Raw genomic sequence first — 18,912 nt, forward strand, 5'->3', positions numbered from 1 at the left:
TGTTATACATTAGGACTACTAGCTCCTTATCTGAAATATATAGAGTCATAAATATCTTTTGTTTGTCATTTGTCTTTTGCCTTTACTTTTGGTGCATTTTGCCTTATAAAAGTGCTTTAGTTTTATGTTCTCAAAGATAGCAATCTTTAAATCTGGACTTTTGAGTCATAGTTTTTCCATACATCCAGGCTATATGGAACTCATCTCTGTACACGTCTGGTACCTGTATGGTTTAATTTAGACCTCTGATCAATTTGGGGCTTATTCTTTTGCATGATGTGAGGTATGAGTCCAATTTTCTTTTTCCAAATGACTATCCAGTTATTCTCCAAGATTATTTATTAAAAAGTCCATTTTTACCCCAATGATTTGCCGCCCTTATTATACACTAAATTTCCCTCTGTATTTGATAATGTTTCTGGACTTTCTACTCTCTTCTACTGGTCTGACAATTCCTGAGCCAATACCGCAGTTATAATTATAGAAGCTTTCTAGAATGCTTTAATATCTGGCAGCGTCAGCACATCTCACATCTTTCCTTTCTTGGAGTATTCCCAGCCATTCTCGCATGTTTATTTTTTTATTTGACCTTTAGTGTCAACTTGTGTATTTCCAAGGTGAAAGACAGCGTTGGCATTTTTGTTGGGTTTAAATTAAATTTCTAAACTAACTTAGAGGAACTGACATCCTTGCAGCAACATGGACACGAACAAATGTCAGATAAAACGTTTCAAGAAGGCAGGCACAAGAGTACATGTTCTAACGGAAACAAGATCAAACCCAGAGACCAGAGCTCAGGACGCTGGGCCCGGCTCGAGGACAAAGGTACCACAGGGAACCTTTCCCCTCGGAGACCAGGCAGGACGGGCCCGACCAGCACGGGGACCCCGGACCCCGACGGACAGGACGAGTCGAGTCCAGGGCTTCTCACACCCTCACACCCCAGAGGTGAGCCCCTGTGGCAGGAGGGGACTTGGCCGAGACACGTCACCTCATAACAGAAAACTCCTTGCATCGCATTGAAAACACACCTGCCGCTTTTGCATTCCCCCTCACGATCTACATTTATTTCGGCTTAGATGGAAGGCTTAAAACTAGTTACCAGATAAACTCTTGGGCTTTTTCCTCCCTCCAAACCTCCTGGTAAAATGGCTGCTCCACGGAAATGGTGATTTAATAGGTGAGAAAAATTTCACACAGACACAGGTTTCACAGTCACACGCCAGCGTGCAGCCAGCGCTGAGGGGCTCCGGTCACACACTCAACGACCAAGTCAGAACCAGAAACGACAGGCACCGTCACAGGAACCCCGCACACACGGTGACCCACAGTCACCCGCAATCAGAGAGAGGATCCCGCGCAGGCCGCACCCGCCACGACACAGACCTTCGCACGGCGACCGCTGCCATCGAACAGCTCCGTCGAGTCCCCCAGGGTCCCCCACACGCGCACGGGCCCCGCCCACCCCGAAACATCGCGAGATCCGCTTTGGGGCTTCACTTCGGCCTTTACTCCTAGAAACTACGTTTCCCAGAAGAGACTGCGGAGCTGGCCCAATCGCGACGCAGCACCGGCGGGGTGTTGTGCGTCTGCGCCGTCTTCCGGCTCCAGGCGGCAGGTCCGCCGGTGCCGAGGGGAAAGCGCGCGCGGGGTTACGGGAGGCGCGACTGTGGTGGCACCTGGATCTGAGGTGGCGGCAGGTGAGGGGCTTTGGAGCGTGCCAGACGCTCCGAGGTCCTTGCGGGAGGGGGCGCCGCGGTCGGGCGGGACTCGGGCCTGGGAAGAACCGGAACGTCTCGCCCCAGCGTCGGTCTGCGGCTTTCCCGGCTCTGGACTACATTTCCCATCGGCCCCCGCTAGCGCTCCCTTTCTGCGTCTAGGCTCATAGCGCGGGTCCTTGGAGCCTCTAGGTGGTGTGGAGGGGTCCCAACCCCCTGAAAATGCCTGTGGATGTTTTACATTCATTTTTACGCGTGTCTTTTTTTTTTTTTTCCAAATCTGGGACGAAGTCTTGTTTCATGAGATTCTCAAAGAGCAAGACCCCAAAAGATTTGGAACCACTAGTTTAGAAGCAGAGGCTTATACTTGGGAACATTTTAGATAATCTTGTTCAAAATCTATGTCCAACAAGAGGGAAATGGTTGAGTAAATCACGGGCCACTCATACAATAAAACATTATACAGCTAATACAAATAATGCTGAAACAGTGGTCATAGTAAGGAAAAATGCCTATTACATGATATTAAGGTTCATAATTATCTCATTTACACATTTAGAATTAAATATTTGTAACATGCCAGGCACTGTCCTAAGTTCCTTTATAAAATGCTACTAGTATAATGATGAACTCAAGAAGTGGTTAAATGACATCTGTCTTAATACTTGGATATTTTCTATTCCAGTTTTGTTTTTGTTTTTTGGGTTTTTAGCTCATGTTAGTAGGTGGGTGGGTTTGACTTCTTTTGCTGAATGTTCTCATGTTGTACAAAGGGTCCAGTTGTGAATATCTTTCATTGTGGGTTAATGTTGCCCCACATCATTTTTGATAGTTGCTTGGCATCTGTCATACGGCTGTGCCAAAAATGATTCAACCACTTGCCTACTTGTCAAGGACTGTTATGTACTAATTTTGTGTTTCAGCAAATATTGTGCATTCAGCTTTGCTCACTGTAATGTCTCCGTGCAGGGGCATATTTATGTGATGGTAATGGAATACTGGGCCTGCTCCATCTAATTTGCCCATTGCAACCACACCCCATTTGTTGACTCAAGGCAGGGTCCACAAAGTGGCGTCCAACAGGCCTTAGGTAGTGCTGTGGGGTTCTTTGTGAATTTGGAAGTTGGATAAAGAGCCAGGGAGACTTGAGGGCGTTACATTGTGGGCATGAGAGAGTTAAATGGTCTGGTTCTGGAAAGGCTTCGTTGTGGGCTGGGCTGATGCAGTTCAGGCAGACTGTGCTCCCTGGCCTGAGGACAGCCTTCCTTGTCCTTGGGACACCATGTGATCTCAGTCACTGTCCCAGGTGTGAGCATCCCAACCTCAGATTTGCATCAGTAACAAGATGGAGTTCTCTGGGTATTTAGGGGAAATGGGAGAGAAAGAGCCACTGGTTCCCTGTCTCCTTGCAGGAGTTAAAACTGGGTTTCCTGGAATTGGGTGAGGGCCACAGTTTGTCTTAACTCTCTCTAGTTTTTGTGGGGGTGGGAGTTAAGGGTTTACTTGTAACTGTGGCATTCTGGGAGCTGTGAGGCAAGCCTGGCCTCATGTTTGCTCTTTCCTCCTCCAGCTCTGCCATCTCAGGACTCTGCCCTTCCCCAAGAGGAACCAGGAGGACGACCCATCAGCCCATGGAATTCTAAAAGTCATGTCCCTCGTGAGTTTTAAAATCATGTAAATATTTGCTTTCCTTATCCTGAAGCTTCTCACCTGGTTTTATCCAGGAATCTGGTTCTCAGAGGTTCCCATTTTCAGGAATTAAAAAACCAGGCAGCTAGTACCCTCTCCCCTTGCCCTCTCCACTCTGACCAATGCCCATGGATTTATTCTGTATAGCATCCCACATCTTCTGATGGCTTGTCATTCTGCCAGGAGGCCAGATGGAGCAGAAATCATTTCCCTGTATAACTTGAGAGCATCCCTTAGAGGAACCGAGGTTTGATGAAATAGAGATGAATACTTATGAGGAACATCCCATAGGAAAGCAAGGGAACAGGTCTTGGTTGGTCTCGATTTCAGTGTAGGGCTCAGTCTCCTGCTTTGGGAGGTATTGATGGTTGGGTGTGTACTTGAGGCTCAGCTGGGAATTCTTGAGAGATTAGATGCCAGGATTAAGGTCCACTTTGGGGTTGAACAGAGCATTTGAATCTGGGTCATTTTCCATCAGCTTCTTCAGCTTAAGAGCAAGAGAAGGGCAGAGCTAGGGACTGGGAGACCATCAGCGAGAGGGCTGAATCGTTCAGAATCTGGATAGTCAGTGCTCGGAAGAGCCTTCAGAGATCCGATCCAATCTTTGCATTGAAAACAAGAGAAGAGTTAAGTCATTTTTTCCACTAGATAGAAAATTGTACAGCTAGTAAAAGTAATCTTAGTTCAGGAATTTTCTCATAAGGAAAAATACTTGTGATATGTTCTGACATAATGATGAATCTATGTCTTCAAGCAATTCTCAACTTACATGAAAATCCTATTTTCTAAGATAGAAAATATTTCTTTAATAGAATATTCAGGGGTAAGTCTATCAAAAATTGTTGGTCTGGCCTTTTTGATTATTCCATAAAAGTAGAAATTATAGGTTTCACATTGAGACTGTAGACATGCCAAGGACAGAGTAGGCCATGTGCTTTATTACACTGTTTTTGTCAAAATTGGGAAAACTCCATTTTGCTGGGTTTTAATTTTCATCCCAGACCTGGGTATAAGAGCTTTGGTTTGTAGTAAAAAGGAAAGTTCAAGAGCATTTGAACATTCTGTTTTACTCAGGCCCATTTTCTCCTGTCACGTGTTCACTTTGGAGGCCTCCAGCCTTCCTTTTCACCAGAACACCCATTCCTGCAAAGACCCCCTCCATCTCCTCTCATCCCACCGAGAAACATTTCCTTGAAATATGCATATATCACACCTGCCTGTTGTTCCAGGGGTCAGACTTGTTCAGGGATGTGGCTGTAGTCTTCTCCCAAGAAGAGTGGGAATGGCTGGCACCTGCTCAGAGGGATTTGTACAGAGACGTGATGTTGGAAACCTATAGCAACCTTGTCTCACTGGGTAAGGTGACCTGGCCTCTTAATTTGGACATTACCCTCGGGCACTTGTGTTCCTTCCTTGTCAATTTCGGGGTGCCTTTTGAGCGGTTAAAAGGCAGCTCCATGGGCTGAAGCTACATCTTCCCTAACCCTCAGGTGACTGTCACATCTTTTCCTGGCTCTTCTTGCAACTGCCTTTCCTGATTGATGACCAGGCCCTGCATCATAATTCTGGGGACCCACACCATAACCCAGTGGCATGTTTTTTCTTCAAATCCAGGTCTTGCCATTTCCAAACCTGATGTGATCTCCTTCTTGGAGCAAGGCAAAGAGCCCTGGATGGTGGAGAAAGTGGCGACAGGAGGCCTGTGCCCAGGTGAGTGAGGCCTGTGTGGGGAGAGAGAAGCCATCGCAGATAACCATCCAGGTGGTCTGCAAGGAAGCAGGCCCTTTGAGTTAGAAAATTTTCCAAGTTGCCAAACTCAGAGGTCAGATCCCAGTCATCATCTTCCTTAGCTTGTCAGCAGCATTTGACAAAAGTGGTTGCCTCTTCCTTCCTGAAATAGTTCTGTGTGTTTGGGTCATCACTACCTCTTGTTCTTGCCTACATCATAAGCCATCCTCAGGGGCCAGCCCCAGTAGCCTATTGGTTAAGTTTGGCGTGCTCTGCTTTGGCAGCCTGGGTTCAGTTCCCAGGCGCGGACCTATACCACTCGTCTGTTAGCAGCCATGCTGTGGTGGTAGCCCACATAAAAAGAAAAAAAGGAAGACTGGCAATGGATGTTGGCTTGTGGCAAATCTTCCTCACCAAAAAACAAAAAACCATCCTCAGCCTTCTTTCTTGGATCTTCTCACCATTTCTAAATGTTTGAGCACCCCAGGTCTCAGACTTCAGCCTCTTCTTTTCTGTTTATTTCCATTCCCCAGGACCTCCATTACCAAGCTATAAATACCATTCATACCTGTGCTGTCTAATATGGAGCTACTGGCCTCCTGTGGCTATTGACATTTAAATTAATTACAATTAAATACATTTTAAAATTCATTACCTCCGTTGCACTTGTCATATTTCAAATGTTTAGTAGCCACTTTGTATCGAATAACGCAGATACAGAACATTTCCATCATTGCCAAAAGTTCTGTTGGACAGCCTGAGTTACTACCTTCACCTTCAGCTTCTCCCTGAAACCCCAGATACGTATAACCAACGCCTTCTCATCATGTCCACTTGGATGTTCACCAGGTACTTCGAACTTAACAAGTCCAAAAGGGAGTCCTCGATCCTCCCTAGCAAATCTACTCTTCCCCTTTCTTCTGCACTTTACTAACAGGGGACTCGATTCTACTACTTACTCAAGTCAAATACTCTTGAAGCATCCTTGACTCCTCTCTTACACTCTTAGTCAGTCTGTCAGCAAATCCTGTTAGCTCTACCTCAAAATATATCCAGAATTTAACTACTTCTCACCAACACCACTGCTACCATGCACATCCACACTACCGTCATCTTTGGCTTGGACTATTGCAGTAGCCTCCTCCCCGTCCTCTGCTTCCACTTTTGTCCACTACATTGTATTATCCACACAGCAGCCAGACTGACCTTCTCAAAACTTCAGTGAGAGGGGCCAGCCCTGTGGCTGAGTGGTTAAGTTCACATGCTCTGCTTCAGCAGCCCAGGGTTTGCCAGTTCTGATCCTGGGCGCGGACCTACACACTGCTCATCAAGCCATCCTGTAGCGGTATCCTACAAAGAACTAGAATGACCTACAACTAGGATATACAACTATGTACTGGGGCTTTGGGGAGAGCAAAAAACAGAGGAAGATTGGCAAGAGATGTTATCTCATGGCCTATCTTCCTCACCAAAAAAAAATATTTGAAACAAAACAAAACTTCAGCGAGGATGTATCCTGCTCAAAACCTGCCAAAGACACCCCATTTCACTTAAGAGAAACCCCAAAATTGATACCATGGACTAGCAAGCGCTATGTCTTTGTCCAATATAGAAGCCACCAGCCACATGTGCCATTTAAATTTTAGTTCTAACTAAAACTAAATAAAATGTAACATTCCATTCCACAGTCACCCTGGCCGCATTTCAGATGCTCAGTAGCCATGTGTGGCTGGTGGCTGCCATATTGGACAGCACAGACTAGAACATATTAGTATCACAGAAAGTTCTGTTGGTCTGTGTTGCTCTGTATGATCTGCCTCCCCTCTGATTTCATCTCCTGCCACTCTCCCTGTTGCTCATTCCGTTACAGCCACACAAGCCTCTTTGCTGTTTCTTTCACATAGGGGTTGGCCAGTGTTTTCTTTAAAGGGCTGGACTGTAAATATTTTAGGCTTTGCCAGCTGTCTGGTCTCTGTCACAGCTACCCAGCTCTGCCGTGGTAGCTCGAAAGCAGATGATACGAGTTTACCAGCCCCAGCTTTGGCATGGCAAGCAGGCTTCTGTCTCGGGGCCTCTTCCCTCACTGTCCCCTCTGCCTGGGGTGCTCCTGCTCTGAGTGGGGGTTTCTCAACCTCAGCAGTGTTGACATTTTGGGCGAGATAACTCTTTGTCGTGGGGGCTATCCTGTGCATTACAGGATGTTTAGCAGCCTCCCTGGACTCTATTCACTAGATGCCAGTAGACCCCTCCCCTCATTTGTGACAACCATCAACATCTCCAGACATTGCCAGATGTCTCCTGTGGGGAGAATCTTCCCTGACTGAGAACCAAAGTTACAGTGTGACATGAGACCAAAAACATATCGATAAACAGTTTCCACAAAGTACAGTGAACTGTAAGAGAATTTCAGATGGGGAGCAAAGAACTAAGCATTACAGGTATGGTCGATTCATCCACACTGACATGGTCATCGGCCCCTGGGAGTGGGTGAGGTCAGCTGTGGAGTGAGCACTGGGAGAGAAGGCATGTGCTGCCGTGTCACCTCCCATACTCACGGTGCCAGGGATGAGGACGTGGGCAGCTTCGGGGGCTGTTATTCTGCCCACCACCCCTATAGTGTCAGAGAATAGATTTGTGCTTTTGTTTTGTCTTTTGAGTTGTGACGGCACATATTTGTTTGAGGTGCTCAATTTTTTTACTCCTTAGATGTGTGGGTTTGTGTCATATTTAAAGAGGACTTCCCCTTCTGAGGTTATAAAACGAGTCTCCTATGATTTTCTCTAATTTATTTATGATGTTATTTATGATCTGTATGGAATTTATCCCACTCTTAAGTTGTGATTTCACGTTGCTTTCCAGATTGTTATGGAGTTATTCAAACAGCATTTATTAACTAACTTGATCGTTTTACCACTGTCTGTAGAGCCACCTTTATCATCTGCTGTTGTAACACTGTATTTGGATCTATTTTTGGACTTTTTATTCTACCTCCTTAATCTCTCTAACCATGTGTGTCCATCCCATACTGTTTTAATTATTGAGGGTTTAAATGTATTTTAAATATCCAGTAGAATTAGTCCCTCTTCATTCTTATTTTCAGAATTTTCTTGGCTAGTCTCATTTATTTTTCCAGCTGAACTTTATTTATGTATTTATTTTAAGGTATCCTTTTTTGGTGAGGAAGATTGGTCCTAAGCTAACATCTGTTGCCAATCTTCTTTTTTCTCCCCAAAGCCCCAGTACATAGTTGTATATCCTAGTTGTAAATCCTTCTAGTTCTTCTGTGTAGGATGCCGCCACAGCATGGCTTGATGAGTGGTGTGTAGGTCTGTGCCCAGGATCCAAATGAGCAAATCTCAGGCCACCAAAGCAGAGCATGCGAACTTAACCGCGATGCCACTGGGCCAGCCCCTGAGCTGAACTTTAGAGTCAGAATACTGATTTCCAAAAACAAAATTATATAATTTTTTTTTTACTTGTTGTAATTAGTAAATTATAAATTTACTGAGATCATGGTAAATTTATAGATTCATTTGGGAGAAAACTGATTTATTATGTAGCGTCTTCTCTTGAAGAACACAATAGGCTTTTCCCTTCATTGATGTCCATCCCTGATGAAGGTTTTAACATTTTCTTTATATAGATCTTGTACATTTCTTACTACATTTATTCTTTGGTATTTTATATTTATTGCTGCTATTGGAAATGGCATAATCCATAATATAATATGGCATTCATCCACAGTATACTCCAACTTGTTATTTTTTATATATGACAAAAGCCATTTATATCTTCAGATTAATTTTGTAGCTAACCCAACTTACTGAATTTTCTGTTTATGACAGTTTTTCACATAATTCTCTTGAGCACTCCAAGTATTCAATTATATCATCTGCAAATAGTGAAAACGTTTTTGCATTTTCTACCTCTTGCTTGATTAGGATGCTGATTATGTAGTACTCCCAGAACAATGTTAATGGCGATATTTACATATTAATCTTGTTCTCAACCTATAGGAATATTTTTAGTGTCTTCTCATTAAGCATAATATCAGATTTAGGAATGAGATAGGGATATTTTATTAGGTTAAAAAAATACTCACCTTTTCATATTTTAAGTTTTTTTCTTTCAATCTATAAACTCTGGATTGTATGAGTAGACCTAATACTAAACTCCTAATACTGAATAACGACTCTATAAACATTCAAGTGTTGCATTCTTGAGCCAATTGTGGTAATTTATAATTTTTCTGGAAAGTGTTCCTTTTTAATTTTTTTTTAAGTTACAGTAAAATATATATAACAAAATTCACCTTCCTAAAGTGTATAGTTTATTGGCATTTATTATATATACAGTGTTGTACAACTGTCACCATTATCTAGTGTCAGAATATTTTTATCACCCTGTGATATTGTGATTTATAACAAGAAATATATTTTTGGTCTTCATCTCTGTTTGGCACACAGCTCTTAAAACCCTTGGACTCTCTGAAGGCATAAGTATCTCCTTATATGCTAAGGAGATGACTAGTGGCTGGGATCTCCTGGATAGCTTCAGGATGAGGGCTGGTTGAGAGGGGAACTAATTATGCAATGAGAGGGTTGGAACTTTCAGCTCCACCCCGCAACCTTCAGGGAGGGGACAGGGGCTGGAGGTTGAGTTAATCACTACTGGCCAGTGATTTAATCAGTGATGCCTATGTTATGAAACTTCCATAAAAACCCCTAAAGTATGGGGTTCAGAGAGCCTGCAGTTTGGGGAACACACGGAGGTGCTGGGAGGGTGGCACCCAGACACAGCATGGAAGCTCCACGTCCTTTCCCCCATGTCTTGCCCTGTGCCTCTCTTCCATCTGGCTGTTCCTGAGTTACATCCTTTGTAATAAACTGGTAGTCTAGTAAGTACACTGTTTTCCTGAATTCTGTGAGCCGTTCTAGTAAATGATTGAACCCCAGGAAGGGGGTCATGGGAACCTCCAATTTATGGGGCAGGCAGAGGCAGTCTTGTGGGACTGAGCCCTTAGTCTGTGGGATCTGACACAGATAGTGTCAGAATTGACTTAAATTTGTAAGTCGCCCAGTCAGTATCTGCCAGAGAGTTGGAGAATTGCTTGGTGTGAGGGAAAAACCCACACATATTTGGTGACCAAAAGTGTCAGAAGTAAAGTATGGAGAGCAGAGCTGTGTTGAGAAGTGTGTTTTTCCTAGACATACCCCCAAAAGGAAACCCTGTAGCCATTAAGCAGTCATTCTTTATTTCTGCCTCCCCCCAGCTCCTGGCAACCACTGATCTGCCTTCTGTCTCTATGGATTTGCTTTTTGTGGATATTTCACATAAACAGAATCGTATAATATGGGGTCTTTTCTGTCTAGCTTCTGTCACTTAGCATTATGTCCTTTAGGTTCATCCATATTGTAGCATGTGACAGGATTTCCTTCCATTTTAAGGCTGTATGTATATGCCAGGTTTTTTTTTTTTTTTTTTTTAGTGAGGAAGATTTGCTCTGAGCTAACATCTGTTGCCAGTCTTCCTCTTTTTTTTTTTTTTTTTTTTTTTGCCTGAGGAAGATTAGCCCCAGAGCTAACAGCTGTCCCCATTTTCTTCTATTTTGTATGTGGGGTGCCACCACAGCATGGCTTGTTGAGTGGTGTAGGTCTGCACCCGGGATCCAAACCCATGAACCTGGGCCACTGAAGCGGAGCATGCCAGATGCCTCAGGGCTGGCCCCAGCCACGATTTTTTTATCCATTAATCTGTTGATGGACATTTGGGTTGCTTCCACCTCTTGGCTTTTGTGAATAATGTTGCAACAAACATGGAAGTGTAGATATCTCTTGCAGATTCTGCTTTCTGTTCATTCAGATATATACCCAGAAGAGAATTTCTGGATCATATGTGGTAATTCTGTTTTCAATTATTTTAGGAGCCACCATACTGTTTTCCATACGGACTGCACCATTTTACATTTCCACCAAAGGGTTCCAATTTCTTCACATCTTTGTCAAGACTTGTTGTTTTCTGGTCTTTTTTTTTTTTTTTTTTTTGGATAGTGGCCATCCTAATAGCTGTGAGGAAATATCTCTTAGTTTTGGTATGCATTTTTCTAATGATAGTGATGATTAGTAGTTCCACTTGTCTGTTTTTGCTTTCGGTGCCTGTGTTTTTGGTGCCATATCCAAGAAATCATTGCCAAATGCAATGTCATGAAGCTTTCCTCCTATGTTTTCTTCTAGGAGCTTTACAGTTTTAGGTTTTACATTTAGGTCATTAATCCATTTTGAGTTAATTTTTGTATATGGTGTAAGGTAAGGGTCCTGCTTCATTCTTTTGCATGTGCATATCCAATTGCCTCAGCACCATTTGTTGAAGAGACTATTCTTTCCCCATTTTGTGGTCTTGGCACCCTTTTTTTTTTTTTTTGAGGAAGGTTAGCCCTGAGCTAACTGCTGCCATTCCTCCTCTTTTTGCTGAGGAAGACTGGCCCTGAGCTAACATCCATTGGCACCCTTTTTGAAGATCATTTGACCATATGCATAAAGGTTTATTTCTGGGTTCTTTATTCTGTTCCATTGGTCTGTATGTTTGCGTTTATGCCAGTACCACACTGTTTTGATTACTGTAGCATTGTAATATGTTTTGAAATAAGGAAATGTGAGACCAACTTTGTTCTTCAAGATTATTTTGGCCATTTGGGATCCCTTGAGGTTGCATATGATGAAACCAAACATTTTAATGCTAAGACTGTACATAAGATTTGTAGACATTATTTAATTGGTTGTCCAAAAACAGTGACTATTAATGTTATATAATTAACTTTTAAAATAACTCTGTCAGGTCCTGTCAGGAAAATGTGAAAATAATACAGAGGACCTCACTTCTTTTATTGCTATTTTGCAACTCTACAGGGAGTTGAACAGAAGCCAGAAGTTAGAAAATTATGACTGTCAGTACTATCTTAATTTAGATGAGTGCAGAAGTGCTCATGGAATAAACAATACTATACTCTGACTGCCATAAATCAACAAAACTCAACTGTGTTAGGTGTCTGTGGTAGAAAAAGTGGCAGTTTGGAGAGAGGAGTGCTTTTAGTTTATGCCTGTAGGGGCAGCTGAGGGTTTTTTGGTTTTGTTTTGGGGGGTTTTTTTTGAGGAAGACTGGCCCTGAACTAACATCCATTCCCAGCTTCCTCTACTTTATATGTGGGATGCTTGCTACAGCATGGCTTGATGAGTGGGGTATAGGTCTGTGCCTGGGATCTGAACCAGTGAACCTCAGGCCGCCAAAGCAGAGCATGTGAACTTAACTGCTACGCCACTGGGTTGGCCCTGACATTGCCAAAAAGACCAAGGAGTGTGTGATCACTTTAATTCCTAAAACCAAACTTCCATTTGGGCATAGTTACATGTTCCCAAACTAATTTTCTTCTGTCCACCAAGCTGGCTTTAATATTCCATGGTCCACTGCAATCTTTTGGTTGTCCTTCTTTATAGGATGGCAGTTGGATGTTGCTAACCATTGAGTAAACTGACCACCAGTTCATAGGTAGCCAACATAATGGCTGTTTGGAATCTGTCTGACCAAAGTTGTTAGACCATAGTAAAGAGACCCCTAACCTTCCTCTTGAACAACCAAACGTGGTGTTTGAAAAAATATCTTTACTTTGTGCCCTCTTCACATAGTCTTGTTACAGCTTCACATGGATGCACTGTGATTGTGGCACAGGTTTCTGAGGTGACACAAGATCATTCTCACAAAATGATGCTTCTTTCACAGACTCCTTATCATCTTCCATCATCGAAGTAATCTTTTATTCCAGTAGTTTCTGCTTAATATTTTCACAAATAACCAAATGAATAACAGTCCCTGATATGCTACCATATGAAGCAGACATGCCCCTATAAAGTCCTCTTGGGTCATCTGTCTAATACACTTCATGAGCACATTCAAAAGCACCCATTTGCTTTTTCCCATGGTTCCTTGCATCAGGCTGTAACCAACTCTTTAGTAGCCAAATGGGATTGGTTGCTGTGATTGTAGTAAAATAAGCCACTGCAGCCAAAACCATGCATGGGGCAGAATCAGGATCAAATACACCATTCAACTTTTCCTTGCAGTTTGAATAAGCGGCAAAGAATGTTCTGGAAGAGGCAATCCCCAATAAACTGGAGCCTAATCCTCTTAAACAAGGAACAAGACTGCTTTTCCCAAGGTCACCTTCAGGCAGTGGAAAGATCCAGGAGAGGCTGGTCCAGTTGACACTAGCTCTAGCTATGATGTTCAGCTAAACTTCAGAGATAGAAAGCATCACAACAGAAGACCACAGATGTGTTATTACACCTTCCAGTGGATGTGTGCGAATGGCCTCCTGTACCACCACATCCGCTGGCAAGCATATGCACCACTGTGTTCCTCTGACCAGACAAGGATCCAGCCACCCCCCTCCATCATTTTTTAAAATCAACTTTATTGAGATATAATTTATATTCAACAAAATGCATGCATTTTAAGTATAATATTTTTATGAGTATTATCAAATGTATACAGTTACGTAACTACCACTACAGACCAGATAGGGAACATTTTCATCACCCTGAAAGGTTCCCTTGTGCTCCTCCCACATAGTTGCTCATAGCCTAGCCCCAGGTAACCAACAATTTGTTTTCTGTCACTCTAGGTTATATTTGTCTTTTCTAGGTTTTCACAGAAACACTCATTTTTTTTAAAACATGGTTCAGAGATGATTCTGATCCACACTAACATTTTAGAACTACCCTTATAGAGTCTTTCTCTCTGATTACTTCCTCTCAATTTATGGTATTTCCTCTTTCTCTGTTCTACTCGTCCATTTCCTAATTGCTTAGACACATTCAAGAGTTTATAGGTATTAAGTCTAAACTTTCTAGTTTTTACTATAGAAGTTCCTTTTTCTGCAAAAGGAAAAAGCAAACACATAGTTGCTGTTTTGTTCTTTTTCAGTATTGGAGTCCAGGTATGATACCAAGGAATTATCTCCAAAGCAGCACATTTATGAAACACAGTCACCCCGGTGGGAGATAATGGAAAGCCTTACAAGTTATGGTCTTGAGTGCTTGAGCTTCCAAGATGATTGGGAATGCAGAAGCCACCTTGACAGACAACAGGGAAATCCAGATGGACATTTGAGTCAAATGATAATCAGTCATGAAGAAATGTCTACTTTCGACCAGCAAGCATCCCTTACTTTTTATCACAAAATTCATACTGGAGAAAAACCCTATGGATATAATGAATGTAGAAAAGACTTCTGGCAAGAGGACCTCCTTATTAATCATCAAGGAATTCATAGTAATGAGAAACCCTATAAATGTAAGGAATGTGGGAAGGCCTTTAAATATGGCTCACGACTAATTCAACATGAGAATATTCATTCTGGCAAGAAACCCTATGAATGTAAGGAATGTGGAAAGGCCTTCAATTCTGGCTCAAATTTCATACAACATCAGAGAGTTCATACTGGTGAGAAACCTTATGAATGTAAGGACTGTGCAAAGGCCTTTAGTCGAAGCTCACAGCTGATTGAACATCAGCGAATTCATACTGGCGAGAAACCCTATCAATGTAAGGAATGTGGCAAGGCCTTCAATCGGATCTCACATCTTAAAGTACATTACAGAATTCATACTGGTGAAAAACCCTATGCATGCAAGGAATGTGGGAAGACCTTTAGTCATCGGTCTCAGTTAATTCAACATCAGACTATTCATACTGGCAAGAAACTCTATGAATGTAAGGAATGTGGGAAGGCCTTTAATCAAGGCTCAACTCTTATTCGACATCAGAGAATTCATACTGGTGAAAAACCCTATGAATGTAAGGCATGTGGGAAAACCTTTAGGGTGAGCTCACAACTTAAGCAACATCAGAGAATTCACACTGGAGAGAAACCCTACCAATGTAAGGTCTGTGGTAGGGCTTTCAAACGGGTCTCCCATCTTACTGTACATTATAGAATTCATACGGGTGAGAAACCATATGAATGTAAGGAATGTGGGAAGGCCTTTAGTCATTGTTCACAACTGATTCAACATCAGGTAATTCATACTGAGGAAAAGCCTTATGAATATAAGGAATGTGAGAGGACTATAAATCATGATTCAACTATTCAACATCTAAAGGTGCATAATAAAGAAACACAAGTGGATATAATAAATGTAGAAAAGCCCTCCATCAGCACTTATCCCTTATTAATCATCAGAGAATTTATGTTAGCAAGCAACCATGTGAATGGAAGTAATGGGAAGAGCCCACTAGCTTAGGCTAAGCACAAATTATTCATTCAAGTGAGCATGCCTTCAGCCAGAGCTCTCCTCTGTCCTTTGTCATAATATTCATACTGAAGAAAAACTTCATGGATGTAAAATGTTTAGACCATGTTTGTCAAAGAAGCAAGGAAAGGTTGGAAAAAATTTTGTCTCTAACACATTCTAGAATCACATTTTCTAACCACAGTGTCATAACTTTAACAATAGCCAAAAGTTTTAATTTTCTTGGAAATTAAAAAGAAAAAAGCCAAATTACTCTTGGTTAACAAGGAAATAAATCATGCAGTTACCATGAATGGTAATGAAAAGAATGACAATGAGAGATCTGGGATGTGGCTAAAGCTACTCAGGAATTTTTATGGCCTTTCAATGCACGCAAAACATGAAAACCTGAAAGATTATACTCAAATATACTGAATGTACTAACCACTTTCAGAAAAATATTAGAAGAAAGAAGCCAGAAAAGAGAATACCAAACACTCAGATGATGAAAGAACAAATTAATGGAAAATAAAAATCGAAAATGATGACATAGAAAGTGGTTGTTACTTTATCATCTCAGTTTTTATTTCTTCCTGATCCAAGAGTAAACTAAATTTACAACAGGGTTTCTTAATTTCCACATTGTTTAATTGTTTTGGGTTGCCTTTTATAACTTCTGTCACAGATAGAAGGGGTTGGTTGCCTACCTAGCAGCCATACCCAATTTCCCTTCCTGTTGGTGCATCTGTGTCTTGCCTTAGAATCTGAAGATGTCAGATGCTAATTTTCAGCCTCCTTTGCAGCTCAGGATGGCCCATATGGCCAGTGTGTTCCCAGGATCTATAGGGGCTTCTGGAAAATATTTTCCTCATTCAGAAGACAGATATATTTGGAAGACTCCTTCCCTATCATTTCTTGCTTTTAAACATTTTCCTATGAGAATATGATACCTGGAGCTGCTGCAGCCATCTTGGAACTAAAAAGAGAAACAGGATCTCAGAGAAGCTGACCCAGAGCACTGACAACATTCAGCTTCAAGGCCAATTCTGGAATGCTCTCTGATGCCTTGTTATGTAAGAAAAATAAACCTTTATTGCTGAAGTTACTTTTAGTTGGATATTTTGTAAACTTGCAGCCGAAAGCATCCTAAATAACATAACTTCAAGTTTTATTTTATTATGATGGGTAAATGTGGCCTGAAAATAGCTTCTTTTTTGAATTTGACATTTTTCTTTGTGGCTAAGTACAGGATTGATTTTTGTATGTGTCCCATAACACTGAAAAAAATATATTGTACTTTTTTTGGATACAAGATTCTATTTAAGTCAGTGGATTATAATGATCAAATTCTCCTGTTCTTACATAATTTGGTATACTGGATCAGAATTTCCTAAAACTGAGTTTTTTTAACTAAGATCTTGCATTTCCAGAGATTTTTACTCTTTATGTTGTTTGACCTATAAAGACATGTAACTTTACCCCTATTTATGAATCATACCTTTTATTATATAATATCCCATTCTGTCGAGTGTAGGGGTCAACAAACCAAATCTGGGCTGCTTCCTGTTTTATAAGTCAAGTTTTATTGGAACACAGCCATGCTCGTTTATTTACATATTGTCTCCAACTGCTTTTGCACTACAACAGCAGAGCTGAGTGGCTGTAACAAAGACTGTGGCCGTGAAGCCCATATTTACTGTCTGGTCCTTTAGATAAAAAGTTTGCTAAACTTAGCCTAGTGTAATCTTTTTGGTATTTTATTTTCATACTGTGTAATACAAATATTAGTGATTTATCTTTGTTTACCTGGTATGTTTTTGCCCAGCCATTTATTTTCAACCCATCATTTTAGTTATTTCTTACAAAAAACATACAGCCGATTTTTTAAAACTCAAAATATGAATTGTTTTCTACAGGGAAGTTCACATTTTTATTTAGTGTAATAATTTAATTTTATTCCTTTCATTTCACATTGTGTGTACTATTTATGTTATCTTGGTCTTTATCTTTCCTTCGCTGGCTGATCATTCCTCTTTTCTCTTGCTAAATTGGAACTTCCCACTGAGCTTAGGGTAGTAGTTATCTCCCCATTCTTAATCATTATTTGGGCAAAATGAGAGCACTATTATAGTCCTCTTTAAGGACCCTTGTAATTACAGTGGGCTCATCTGGACAATCCAGGATAATCTTGTCCTAAAGTCAGCTGGTTAACAACCTTAATTCTATCTGCAATTTAATTGCTCCTTGCCATGTAACATAACATTCACAAGTTCCTGGGATAAGGATGGAGACATCTTTGGAGGGCCATAATTCTGCCTACCACAGTAACTGCTTCTGTCCTGCATTGGGCAAGAGTTTCTTTCTGTCCTTAGAATTCAGGAACTTCAGCAGGATATGTTTAAATAATCTCATGTCTTTTTTCTAGCCTAAGGAAATTTTCCTCTAAATAGTGTTTAATTAGTACTTCTCAATTGTTCTATTTCATTTCTATTTTAAAACTTTAACATCTTGAATAAGCAGTATATCCTCATGATTCAAAAACCTGAAGATGTAAGAAAAGTGTGCAGTAAAAATATAGGTATGCTTCCTATCCTTTTTCCCTCCTGTCTATTATACCAACAGAACATTACCTTCCTGGGCTTGGATTCTCCAAGTGTGAAATTCAACCTCTCTATGCCTAACTCACCTTTTAGTATTGGTAATCATAATTCCTCCAAATAACTCCACATTCAGATTAGATTTTCTTTATAGGAGAAAAAACAAAACAGATGTAGAAAAGTTGAGTGACTTGCTGAAAAACACAAAGCCAGGAGGTGGGTGGTTGAGTTGGTATTTCCACTCAGGTCTGTGACTCTAAACTCTTCCATCAAACACGATGCCTGCAGAGAAACACTCCTCTAATTATTCCAGCCCCACAGAGGTGGAATCAAGGTAGTCAATTCCTTAGAGAAAGCAGGATCAGAGATGGAAGACGTCTGCCTCACGACATCGCAGAAGCCATGAGGGATGATGGAAACAAAACTCGGGTTCTGGGCCTGGCTCAGGCACAGACTGCTGCCTTGAACAAACTTTGGGACCATCTGAGGGAAAGCATCCTTAATCAGAGAATGGGCATAGTAGCCATGCGTATCCCAGACCCGTGCTTCAGGATGGGCAAGGCCAGCTCTGCAGTGCAAGGCTTCTGCAGTTTTCCAGGGCCATCTTCCAACCGGCAAAAGGAAAGGAACGTCTAACTATAACGTCAGAGCCAAGACTGGCCACACCAGAGTAAGAATTGTTTTAAAGCCCATCTTCAGATTTTAAGATTTTAGGCTGATTTTGGATTTTCCTCCCTCATAATTGTGAGTTTCTTTAACATAAAAATCATGTTTTCATCGTGTTTTATATTTTTGTCCTTTGCTGCAAAACTTCAGGGTAATAAGAAACCTGGAGTTATCATCATATTTATAAATGGGGAAAGCAAACCCTAAAGAAGTTATCGCCCCCCCCCCCCC

At 41.5% G+C, this 18,912-nt stretch overlaps 1 protein-coding gene and 1 pseudogene across 2 annotated transcripts; one reads left to right on the forward strand and one right to left on the reverse strand.

The window, feature by feature from the left end:
• Positions 1-1,409: 1,409 nt before the first annotated feature.
• On the forward strand, positions 1,410-16,523 carry ZNF582 (zinc finger protein 582). 2 transcript variants are annotated; one of them, XM_023651491.2, is made up of 5 exons: positions 1,410-1,700; positions 3,289-3,375; positions 4,637-4,763; positions 5,022-5,117; positions 14,112-16,523. In XM_023651491.2, the coding sequence occupies exons 2-5, from the start codon at positions 3,367-3,369 to the stop codon at positions 15,428-15,430; spliced, it is 1,551 nt and encodes a 516-aa protein (XP_023507259.1). In that variant the 5' UTR covers positions 1,410-1,700; positions 3,289-3,366; the 3' UTR covers positions 15,431-16,523. The 2 variants fall into 2 exon arrangements, with proteins under 2 accessions (XP_023507259.1, XP_023507260.1); XM_023651492.2 differs by having other exon boundaries at positions 1,572-1,700; positions 3,289-3,392.
• LOC138916025 (solute carrier family 25 member 36 pseudogene) lies at positions 12,498-13,755 on the reverse strand (annotated as a pseudogene).
• Positions 16,524-18,912: the final 2,389 nt, after the last annotated feature.

This window comes from Equus caballus, chromosome 10, assembly GCF_041296265.1.
Source record: "Equus caballus isolate H_3958 breed thoroughbred chromosome 10, TB-T2T, whole genome shotgun sequence".
Taxonomy (NCBI): Eukaryota; Metazoa; Chordata; class Mammalia; order Perissodactyla; family Equidae; genus Equus; species Equus caballus.

Excerpts from the sequence above, each read along its gene's own strand:
- ZNF582 (XM_023651491.2), top strand. Across the intron at positions 4,764-5,021 it reads TAGCAACCTTGTCTCACTGG|GTCTTGCCATTTCCAAACCT; the intron begins GTAAGGTGACCT and ends CTTCAAATCCAG. Across the intron at positions 5,118-14,111 it reads GACAGGAGGCCTGTGCCCAG|TATTGGAGTCCAGGTATGAT; the intron begins GTGAGTGAGGCC and ends GTTCTTTTTCAG.